This window comes from Benincasa hispida, chromosome 3 (genome assembly GCF_027475165.1).
Source record: "Benincasa hispida cultivar pf3 chromosome 3, pf3_genome.v1.1, whole genome shotgun sequence".
NCBI classification, from domain to species: domain Eukaryota; kingdom Viridiplantae; phylum Streptophyta; class Magnoliopsida; order Cucurbitales; family Cucurbitaceae; genus Benincasa; species Benincasa hispida.
Genome location: NC_143480.1, coordinates 17,898,205 through 17,909,735, shown reverse-complemented (window position 1 = coordinate 17,909,735; position 11,531 = coordinate 17,898,205). Strand labels below are relative to the sequence as shown.

General features: G+C 34.6%; 1 protein-coding gene across 1 annotated transcript; it reads right to left on the bottom strand.

The window, feature by feature from the left end:
• Window positions 1–613: 613 nt before the first annotated feature.
• Window positions 614–1,267, bottom strand: LOC120073466 (uncharacterized). Its single transcript, XM_090311869.1, has 2 exons — window positions 839–1,267; window positions 614–697 (listed from the first exon to the last, which is right to left on the bottom strand). Exons 1-2 carry the CDS (start codon window positions 1,265–1,267, stop codon window positions 614–616), a joined length of 513 nt encoding a protein of 170 aa, XP_090167995.1.
• Window positions 1,268–11,531: the final 10,264 nt, after the last annotated feature.

Here is an 11,531-nt window from a genome sequence, read left to right as displayed (position 1 = left end):
GACTACTTTTAATCGTCTTAATCTCATTAAGACACTATGTGACAATAATCTTAGTTACCAAAGATAAGTACTAAAATACATCTTTTGCCTTATTATTTTTCAGCCGTTTTAAATATCTAAATATTTGAAATGGCCTTGAACTTCGGTTGGTTTTAACATAAGTTTCTTTATAGTTGAATAAATATAAAATATAACTTTTGCTAATGAACATTTCATTTATAACAAAAGATTATATACAGCATGTCCTTTACAAAAGATAAAAAAATGTTTATTACATTAATAAACGTAACCGGATTCATCTTTTGTCAACAACTCCAAAATCTCCCACTGGTCTTTCTGAGATTTTCTCCTATGTTCACAACCTGGAGCATTATCTCATTACAAGCAATCCTCAAGAACTAGTTTCCTTGTTTTGCTTTTTCCGCTTTTTCTCTGCAAGGTATTATGGGCAGCTTCTCTTCCAGTATCTGTCCTCGTTGCAGTAGAAATATTTTTCTTTGTCTGCAGTTTTGGTCTTGCCTTTACGGCTAGTAGAAGTTTTCTTTTTCCCTTTCCTCTTATTCTTCTTCAAAGGAATACTCTTATTCTTAGAAGAAGAAACAACATCAGGCTTTTAAGAGGACGATTCTCTTTTCTCAGCAGCGGCAACATTTACCTCCGCTTCTTGTTCTTTTGTTCTTAAAATGGGTTGAAAAGCCTATAGCTCATTGAGAAGTGTGGTCAAGTTATATTCTATCTTGTTCATTAATGCATTAATGCGAAATTGCAAGAAACTCTTTGGAAGAGACTCTAAAATAAAATTGACATGACTCCTCTCATCTACGAAAGCTCTATTTACCTCTGCCACATTGAAATAGACCATCATGTCTAAGACATATTTTCTAACAGAGGTCCCTTCTTTCATACAACAGTTGTAAACGTATTTGATAGTATCATACCTCAGGGAGAAGGACGGTTGTCCAAACATCCCACGCAGAGACTCCATAATCTCTTTGGAAGTACTCATGCTTTCATGTTTCTTAGCCAAGACATCAGATATGTTGGCAAGAATGTAGACACGGGCTTTCTCATTCACCTTTGTCCATCTATCATATGCATCCCGAACAATTCGATTTGCATTTGAGGTTGGGATGAGAGGACATTCCTTTGTCAAAACGAACTTTAAATCGTCTATCACTAGTATTGTATTCAAACTTGATTTCCATGTAGCATAATTGTCCCCAGTTAATGAATTTGAAGCCAATAATTGTACTAATAAACTAGTCATTCTGAAAATATAAATAAATTATTTGTTAGTGAATTAGTTTTAAATCCATTCATGTTTCAGCAAAGTAATAATGTACCCAAATTTTCATTATTTTTGCAACGATATTATAGTGAGTCAGAATAAGTGCTACTGAGGGGCAGTCAAATACTCATTCACTAATGCAAGACATTCTTGACTAAATACTATCTCCATAATAATTCATATTCTAATAGTCATTTAACTACCATTTTTTTGTCAGAACTTACTAATACTTTAGTAATTCTGTAAGTGTAACCCTCCATTTTCAGACCTCAGAGGTCGGCCCCAATGATGCTACCGAATTGGAAAGTCAAGGTTAGAAAACAACCTAAGAAATCCTATCCATTTCTGGAGTTTGAGTTGTTCTGAATCCTATGTTACAACCCTCGGAGGGGATAGCCGTCGTTAAACAACTAGCAAGGCCAACATAAAGATGACAAGCAGGCACAACATAGGAATCTCATGGTCCAAACAAATGAAAGAGACCACAGGACACGTTGACATATATCCTTCACCCACTTACTATGAACTATTTTCCTCATTCACCTTGATCTTGACCCATACAAACACTTTTCGAATGGAGCAGTCGAGGTATAACTGACACGAAGCATTGTATGGATCTCACGGTATGAACTTTCCAGGGACGTGAGAGTTGAAATCAATATATCATATATTTGATTTTACATTGAACAACTTCTCTTCATGCACCTTGATCTTTATCCCATGCACACACTTTCCGAATGGAGCAGTCGAGGTATAATTGACACGAAGTATTGCACAGATCTCATGGTGTGAACATCTTAGGACATGAGATTTAAAATCAAAACATCACTTTGGATTTTACTATGAACAAATTTTCCTATTCACCTAAACCTTGATTCATGCCAACACTTTCCGAATAGAGCAGTTGAGATATAATCGACACGAAGCGAAACATGAATCTCGATTGTGAACTCTTAGGGATGTGAGAGCTAAAAATAGCATATAGTATATGTTATTAATCTCTCACTGAAGCATTCGAAAAATTCCTACTAAAGTATTCTAATAACATATCATATATGCTATTAAACTCCCACTGAAGTGTCCTAACATTTGTTTGGGTATATCTTTACTTAGGTTTGTTCTGACTAATTAAATAACCTAAGTCTAGGTGTTTATCCAATTATAACGTTTATATTTGGATTATCCTATGATGTTTAGGTGATAAACCAGTTTTAAAACCTCACACCACTCACATATTGCTCATAAATCTGGTTAACAACACTCAATTATTCGACCATAATCCCCAGGTAAGAGGTGTTTCGTAGACCGTCAACTTAAATACCTTCAGCCTAGATAGGATTATATACTGGTTGAGTTTATAACCCAAGTTTTATAAAATAACAACATATTTTAACTATTAAAACAAGTGGTTAACCTACGTGAGTATGCGGCTTATCTTTGTTATGGATTTTAAATGTCTAACCCAATTTTATAACAACTTGTAAAACTTTAGACATGCTAGGTGATAACGGGCAGAAATACACGTTATCATAGTGCTAAGTTATTAAACAATGTTGGATTGCGTTGATGAAAAATGATAAATTGCATCCATTAAGCATAAAATCTATAATATTACAGTCGCGTGCATCAGCGCATTAGAATTATTGATTTTTGTATTTTTTTTTTTTGTTTAGAATATGCGATTAACACATTGTACAGATTGCGATCATAGGAATTCATCGGTCGAGTGCAACTTTACCTCAAGACTTTGCGTTGATCGCGCTCACAAATATTCACCCAAGAAGAATCATCGTAACATGGTGGACGCATCCGAACGAAAGGACAATTAAGATCGATGGGATAGAAAGCTGACAGCAGTCGGGTCCAAATTAAGTTGACAGCCGATAATGGTCAAAAAGTACATCCAGCTTTATCGGTGACAATTATCCGGCGCATCAGTCAGGAATTAAAGTTGTCCCATATGTACAACCAAGAAAGAGAAGCTGCCTTTTACCTTTTGATGCCCTATAAATACCAAGTGCATTCTTCAGAGAATGGGTTAAGCAGTTGATTAGTTCACCATTTTTAGTTCACGCCTCTGTCCATAGTTTTCTTTCACCTTTTTAAGGCGGACGCGAGGAAGAAATTGTGCCGGTAGATCATTCCGGCAAGCTTAGGAGAGCACCGGAAGCTACTAAGACGGAGAGAGGGCCGACTCCTGCGGAAGTGTGAATATCTTTAGTTCAGAATTGAGATTCCAATGTAAAAAGCCTCGGTCAGCAAGGAATTGCTACCAGGCTCTCTACCTTAACTTCCATTAGCATTTTGTACTTAACTTATATATAAGAATGGAATTTCTTTCTCTATATCTATTCACTCTCTGTGATTCAAGCATGAGTAGCAAAATTAGTTGAATGGGTTGAGAAACATTTAGCTAGCACAACGAGGGAATCTTCATTCTTTGTGATTATCTTGTTTATGTATGCTTCATTCGTCTATTAGAGATACTCGGGAGGGTAGTCTAAGGATAGGATCTAGACTTGGGAAGGTCAGGTTAGAATCTAGGTTTGGAAGAATCAGATTAGAACACATAAACGAGAGATAGGTGCTTAGGGATGAACATTATTTATTATCAATGCATTTCATGCATCTTAGCAATAAGATATGATTGTATGCGGTCACCTTGCTTTCATGCATTTTGCATCAACGCATAGGACAAGAGTAGAGACTTAGGAATAAGCTCTATGGACATTTTGCATGCAACACTTGCGTCCTAGATTTAGGAGCATCGCATTTACATTGAAAAATGACTTGCTGTGCATGGTAGTAATATGGTCGCATAGTCTGACGCATTACTTAATAAAGCTAGCTAAAGATCTTCTCAACCCGTTCATCGCATACTCATTGCATCTATCAATGCAACTTTATTTTTCAGATCTACCGCATTTATTTTATTTCTTTTTATCAACACAACAACAAACCAACCACCTTATTTATTTATCTTGTGATTGACCCTGGACTTACCAGGAAACTCAGGGGAATTTACACTTGAATTCCATTGGGGAAACTTGAGTGCACGACGTAACCCATCAACGCATTTCATCCATATTTCCATTCAATAAAATAACGCATCACTAGGCATCCATAACATACATCAAATATCTCATAATATAACACTTATATTAAACATTTGAAACCCTAAACATTCATACTATATATTATAACACGTTATAACATACTTTCAATGCATGTAACATGCTTCCTATGGTGGGATTTTAAATCTACATGGCATACTTTATGCACATACAAGATTTATTTAATTATAACATACATCACATGCATAAATAATTAAATACATACTGATATGGTTTTAGTTTTGGCATTTTCAAGCAAACAAAAGCCTAATTATTATAAAATTCGGCAAAAAACGGCTCCAAAACACTTCTAGATTGCTTAAACCGCCTTGAACTGGACCCAAACCTCTCAAACTGAATCTCCAATGCTCAAAATTGGACTGAACTGGGCAAAAAACCATCGAGTACCATCAAGCATCGAGTATGAGCAAGTATGCCAATGAGCATCGAGTATGTCTTTGAGCATCGAGTATGCCATCGAGCATCGAGTATGAGCATGAAGTATGTCATCGTGCATTGAGCATAACATCGAGCATCAAGTATGCCATCTAGCATCGAGTGTTTTACAAAATACCATCAAGTACCATCAAATATGACATCGAGCACAATCAAGAGCCAATTACAAGAATTACAACATAATTGAAGAAAAAACAATGCCACAACTCAGAAAAACCATATCAGTTCATCATTTTCATACAACTTATAAAAAAACACCCACCAAACCAAAATTAAACCGAATTGAATGCTTAAATGATGCTCTGATACCAATTTTTGGAAAACAAAAACAAGCTGAAGAAGAAAACAGGATCATTAAGCATTCTAATTCCTTAATTTTGACATTAAAATAAGTATGTTCATAGGGTAATAAGATGGTTTCAAGAAACACATACCTTTGAAGAATTCCCCTCCGATACAAGCTGATCCTCACGTATTCTCAGCTCCAAATCTTCAGTGAACCACTAAGAGATCTTCTCTACTATTCTCAGCCTTGAATTTGAGTGGTGGAACTCACAATTGAGTTGAATTTGTGAAGGAATTGGAGTGGGTTTTTAGGTGAAGAAGAATCCCTGCTGCAGAAACCATTTTCCTACAGCATTCCCTTCCATCTTCCTGATTCAGAGAGTTTTATCCTTCCACTTCATCCAAGCACTGAAGTGCAGTCATATTGATACTTCAATTGCATGAAAATAAGGGGCTAGGACCTTAAGGAGAAACACCTCCTTACTCCACCTATATTGTGGAAAAATCCACTTCTTAAGTTCAAAATTCCAATTTCCATTTTCAATGTTTAATTTTAATTAATTCAAAATTAATTAAAATCTAAACTAATATTTCAATTTCTGAGATTGAAATAAAAATGAAAATTAATTTTGATATTTATTAAGTAAACAAATTTAATTAATTAAATAGTAATTTAATATCAAATATTAAATTAATCACACACCTAATTTTAAACATGAATCCTATTCATGTAATTAATATTTAAATCAATATTTAAAAATTATAAACTCTCCAATTTCATTTAATTTTGATAAATTAAACGTTAATTAATTATATAAATATAATTATACAATCCCTAATTTGAATTTGAACTATTCAAATTCAAACCCTAAATTCAATTTGAACACTTCAAATTGATATCATTCCAAATTCATTCAATTTACTAATTCAAGGTATTCATGTTTCATGAGCTAGTAGAGGGACCTTAAGGACCTACAGATCATGAGCTCCAACGATTTGAGAATAATTAACTAAAATTCTTTAGACCGAATTAATAAATATTTGTTAACTACCGAGTCATACCACTATAGCTCGATAGTTGCACTCTCCTCACTGTAGATATATTTGTCTCCACTTGTTTTAACCATAATTAGTAAGTCAACCCTTCATAGGTTGTTCGTAATAACGATTGGGTCAAATGTTGTTCTACCCCCAAAATTACGTCTTGCTCCTTAAGTTCCACTGATCCTCTAATGAACAATTAGTTTGTGATCCAATTACTAAACCGAATCCCTCTCGGGCCAATGAGAAGGTGGGACTCCTTGTTCAAGACCCGGATTCAGCACTTAAGAGAACAACCTTTCTTCTATCCCTTAATTGGGTAGGTGTAAATTCCGTCTTGCACTCTATATCCCCAGCTATCTACCCGGTCTTACCCCTAAAATGGGAGACTTATTGAGTTGGCGTTGTTGAGCCAACCCTCACCTATGCAAATCTAAGGATAATCTCGAATAAACAAGATTTCATAGTTATCTTAGGATTATGATCGAGTTACCTAGGTCATCTAAGCGAAATAGTCAGTCTTAAACAGTAAACAGCGTTATAAAGTAAGAGTGACTTATTTCTTGGTCCGATCTTACTCAAACTCATTGCATAGAACGCCCTCACTCCTCATGTTAATGCATGAACAAATCAGGATCACTTCGTTTGTAGCACTTTACAACAAATTGTAACAACTACAGAGCGGGTCGCATTCGATAGTGTTACAGGAATAAGGCACCCAATCTTATTCATATACTATAGATCATTTAGACTATTTACTCGAACCTGATCCACACTTATGTCTCCACATAAAGTTTAAGTACTCATGTAATAGTCATGGATTTTTTAGTTTATTGGATATATTTCTAAAACGAAATAAGTAATTCATATATTCAATACAACTTTATTGAATTAAACTTCAATAACAACTTTATTGATTTACAGAATGAGTTTATTGTTTGCAAACCACGATTTTTAAGACATAAAATCCAACAAAATGTTCATGTCACTCATGCTACAATAATAAGCAAAGGAAAACAAACTACCAGTTCAAAATGTTTCCCCTGTACCCTTGGATGGAGTTTTTTTCCATATTGAAAAGGTACTGTTTTGTGGAAGTATGTGGTGAAGAGAAACATTATGGATGTAAAGGAGTTGTTGAAGCACACTCAGGAATGTCTTGATCTCATGGAGTTGCTTGTTGTGCAGGTTTAAAAAGGTTTGTGTTGAATTTAGGGCCTTATTATCCCCAACTTATTCGAGAACTTATTTTGAATTTGACCTCAGAATTTGTTGATTCTGCCAGTCCAGATTTCTAGAATGTTCATAATAGATGAGATCTGTTTGTCATATCTTCTGCCTTAATCAACCAGTTACTAAATAGAAATATGCCTGAAAACATGACAGAACAACGTCCATCCTTGAGGAACTTAATTGAGTTAACGGATGGTACCTATTCTTCATGACTTAGAAAGAGACAGTTGCTTACTATCGTGCTAAGAGTGAAGTATGTTATTCTCCATAAGATTGGAATCTCAAACTAGTGTCACTCATCTCATAATTCAAGTCTTTCTATATCTCTTGCTACTTTGATTTACCAAAAGAGGGACTCAAGCTCAATTTAACTATGGAGTGTTTGTTTTGAATTACATAAAGTGCCATATTAGGTTAAAACCCTTTCGTTTACCCATATGTTACCCTCGATTAATCTATGGCCTTTTATTATCTCAGGAAACTGACTTGATTACCTCTACTGAACCTATTTGTTCTCCTTCTAGTCTTTTCTCTATTCATCCCAAGCTCCTGCAAAGTCATCAAATGCCTGACGTTGACACCACAACCATAACTCTACATCTCGATGGCCCCAGCCAAACCTCAATTGAATCTTTGTTTGGCCGTCATATTCTTTACCTGCCATCAAATGAGTCTCGTGACATTGATACCATTATGCAGAAACATCAGGAACATAAGACTAAAATTGATGAAGTGTTGCAAGTGATGCGAGTAGTTTTATCCATAACTAGTGGGGGTTATTCCTCTTAAAGGCAAAATTGATTTTTTTTTTTTTTTTTTTTTTTTAAGCCAGAAAGAAGGAGACAATGGAGGGAGCTGGAGACATAGACCTGGAGGTGTTTGGCTCTAGGTTTGGTAGTCTGGTTGATTGATTATGATTAGGTTGTGTTTGGCTGGTTGAGTGGCTTTGTTTGTTTGTTTTCTGTTATAAAGACTTTTGCACTTTCGATTCTTATTGTTTGATTAGACTTTATTTTTTACAACTCGTTTTGCTGATTGGTCGTTGCATGATTATTCTGCCTTAAAAAATCTCAACCAAAGAGGGAGCTTGTTGGAGATTTTTTTTTATTGGTTCTATATTTTTTTCTAAGGTAGCTTGTGATGATTCTTATTGTTGTCTCAAATGAAGTCTTAACATCTGTCTCAGACAATACTATTTCCTACAGAATATTTTTCTTTTCTAATTTGGAAATTATAGGCGAAATATTTCTCTTTCCTACTTTGGAAGATCTCGGCATATGTTTATTGTTCGATATTTTCCTTATTTATGGCGCAGCTTATTTTGACTAAAGGAATAAAAAATTTTGGAATTTCTTTTCTTAATTGACCACGGTGTTTAAAATGAGAATAATAGCTTTCATTTAGGGCTGCCACATTTAATCATCGTGAGTGAGTGTTTTTATTCTTAGTGGTCGAAGTATGCAACATTGTGTTTTAATCGTTCCTCACTATATTCCGCTATGCAAGTTCATTAACTGATAAGTGTAAAATATTGAAGATCATTTCAGTCTTAGGGGGAGCCTAAGACATTGCTATAGAGAAGGGATTCTCGACCTTAAAGGGAGCCTAAGACTTCATTCTCGAGAAGGATTTCTCCATCTTAGAGAGGACCTAAGATTCGTTAGTGAAGGAGTTAACTGAATCACAAGGAAGACAATCAAGTGGAGAGGAGCCTCACACATTGTCAGAAGTCGAAGTGTTTAATATTAATATTAACACACTTAGAGGGAGCCTAAATACAATTGAAAGGGAATCTCACATCTAGAGCAAGTCTAAGGGACTTGTGAGTTGGGCTCTATGTGAGTCACTGTAGTAGTCGTTCAATTACAGATGAGTATTATGTTGTAATTATTTGACTCTTTAATATTAGTGGATTATCTTTCCTGGGTATTCTGCCCCCTAAACGTAGGTGGTTTATCACTAAAATGGGTTACTAACTCCTATGTGCCTTTACTTGTTTTCCTGTTGTTAGTATTTTGTTGCTACAGTGCTTGTAAGTGCTTTCCATTTAATATTCGTATTTTGAGTGACGAGTCATCCGATCGGTTTTTCAATTGAAGATTGACAATCTTGCCTTAATAGGCAATTGACCTTGTATCCATATATACAACAATTAATTAATGAAATAATCATCTTCTCTGCCTATCTTCCGATTGTTAGTTTTTGTAGTTTACTTATATATATAAACTCTACTATATGTGAGGTTGGGATCAGTCTCAAACTTCAAAATTGATAGTAAAAATTCATGCTAGTTGAGTTATATGTTTGCTTACTAATTGATATCATTTCACCCAATATAAGTTAACAAATAACATCTATCCACATAAAAAGAAACTTGATGTCAATAACATATTATTAAACAAGTCGTAAGCTAAGTCTGAGTTATTGATTGGATGTAATAATAATTTGTCATTTGTCTGAGTATAGTTCAATGGATAAAACATTAACTATCATCTTAAAAAATAATTGTAATTATCCACCTCATAGTTGTTAACCCAAAAGAAGTGGGGGGAATGTTAATAAATATATTATATTTTCATCAATATAATATTTGCCTTTTTTCCTTTAAAAAATGGTTGTTTAAATATTGTACATCTATAAAAATTCATTTTGTCATCATCGACATTATCATCAATATATTTTCACATTTTCATGAATTCAAAAAACAGCACGAGAGTTGAGTCAACTTTTTCAGTATATCGTAAAAAAATCGATGAAACACGAAAAAAAAAAAGTAATAAAATGTCATAATATGAATAATAAACATTATAACTTGTGTTCAAATAACAATCATAGAATATTACTTATTTACTGATTTAAATATTTTTTTTATTTTATGCTTTTATAATTTTGTGTCATCATGACAGAAATCATATCTGGTTGCGAATCCCTTTTCGGCTTGCTAGAGGCGGAAGTAGAGTTATCAAACAAGGGGTTCTCCTTGATGACAACCCCGCCTTGTGGGGACTCCGTCATTTTTCTCAGGATGTTATGCGCGATGAGGGAGCTTTGCTCTTGCTCTTGCATAACTTCCCTTGAGCGACTGTGGGTGACAGGTCCTGTGTAAGAGTTGTTTGTGAAGGAAGCTCTGAATGCAATCTTCTTTGGTGCCATTTGTCTTGTTTAGATGTTGAGATAGAGATGCGAGGTAGAGAGGTCCCATTGGGCGTGCCAATTTGTTTGCACGAGGTTTCCTAAGAAACGTATTTCGTGGAGTTGAACTTAAGTTGGTGTTGGTGTTGGTATTGATTTGATGCTATGTGGTTCGATATCTAGTACTTAATCCTCTGATTCTCTCTCGATTGAATGAATGTGCTTGACTTGAAGAAGAAAAACACCGAACGTTCTTGAAGTAGAAGTTTTGAAAGAGTCTATGTCTTCAAGGATTTTCTGTCTTCTAGTCTTGGGTATCTTTGAATGTAGAATTGCTTACCTCTGCAAATGAGAAGAGCTACTCTATTTATAGGGTTCTCAGGTGGGCTTCATGCATTTGGGTTTAGTTGACCCATGGGTCTGGCTCTTGGGCCCAATTAGTTAGATTTGGGTTTGGTTGATCCATGAGTATGACTCTTGGGCCCAATTAGTTGGATTTTGTTTGATTTGACATCTGGGTCAAATTCAACCTATTTTTGGGTTTAGAGACTTTAATCCAAATAATAATAATATATTAAACTGGACCAAGTTACTTTTATCCAATTCAACGGTCATGATGAAACCGACATCATCGAAATTTGTCTTCAACTTCAATTTGAGACACATGTCAACTCCTAATTGGTCACAAATTTAATATTTTAGAATTTCATCATTAATTTAGTAAACAACGTGACAATTTGTGGTTGGTCCAAAATTTCTCCTTCAACAATGTCATAATATGAATAATAAACATTTTAACTTGTTCAAATAACAATCATAGAATATTACTTATTTACTGATTTAAATATTTTTTTTTTCGATTTGCTTTTATAACTTTTTTAGAAAATATCTATCGTCATTGACATTTTCTTTATATTTTCGTAAAATCGAGGCATCATGATTTTATACCTTTGATGGGATGGGTGATGTAAAGGCATCAAACC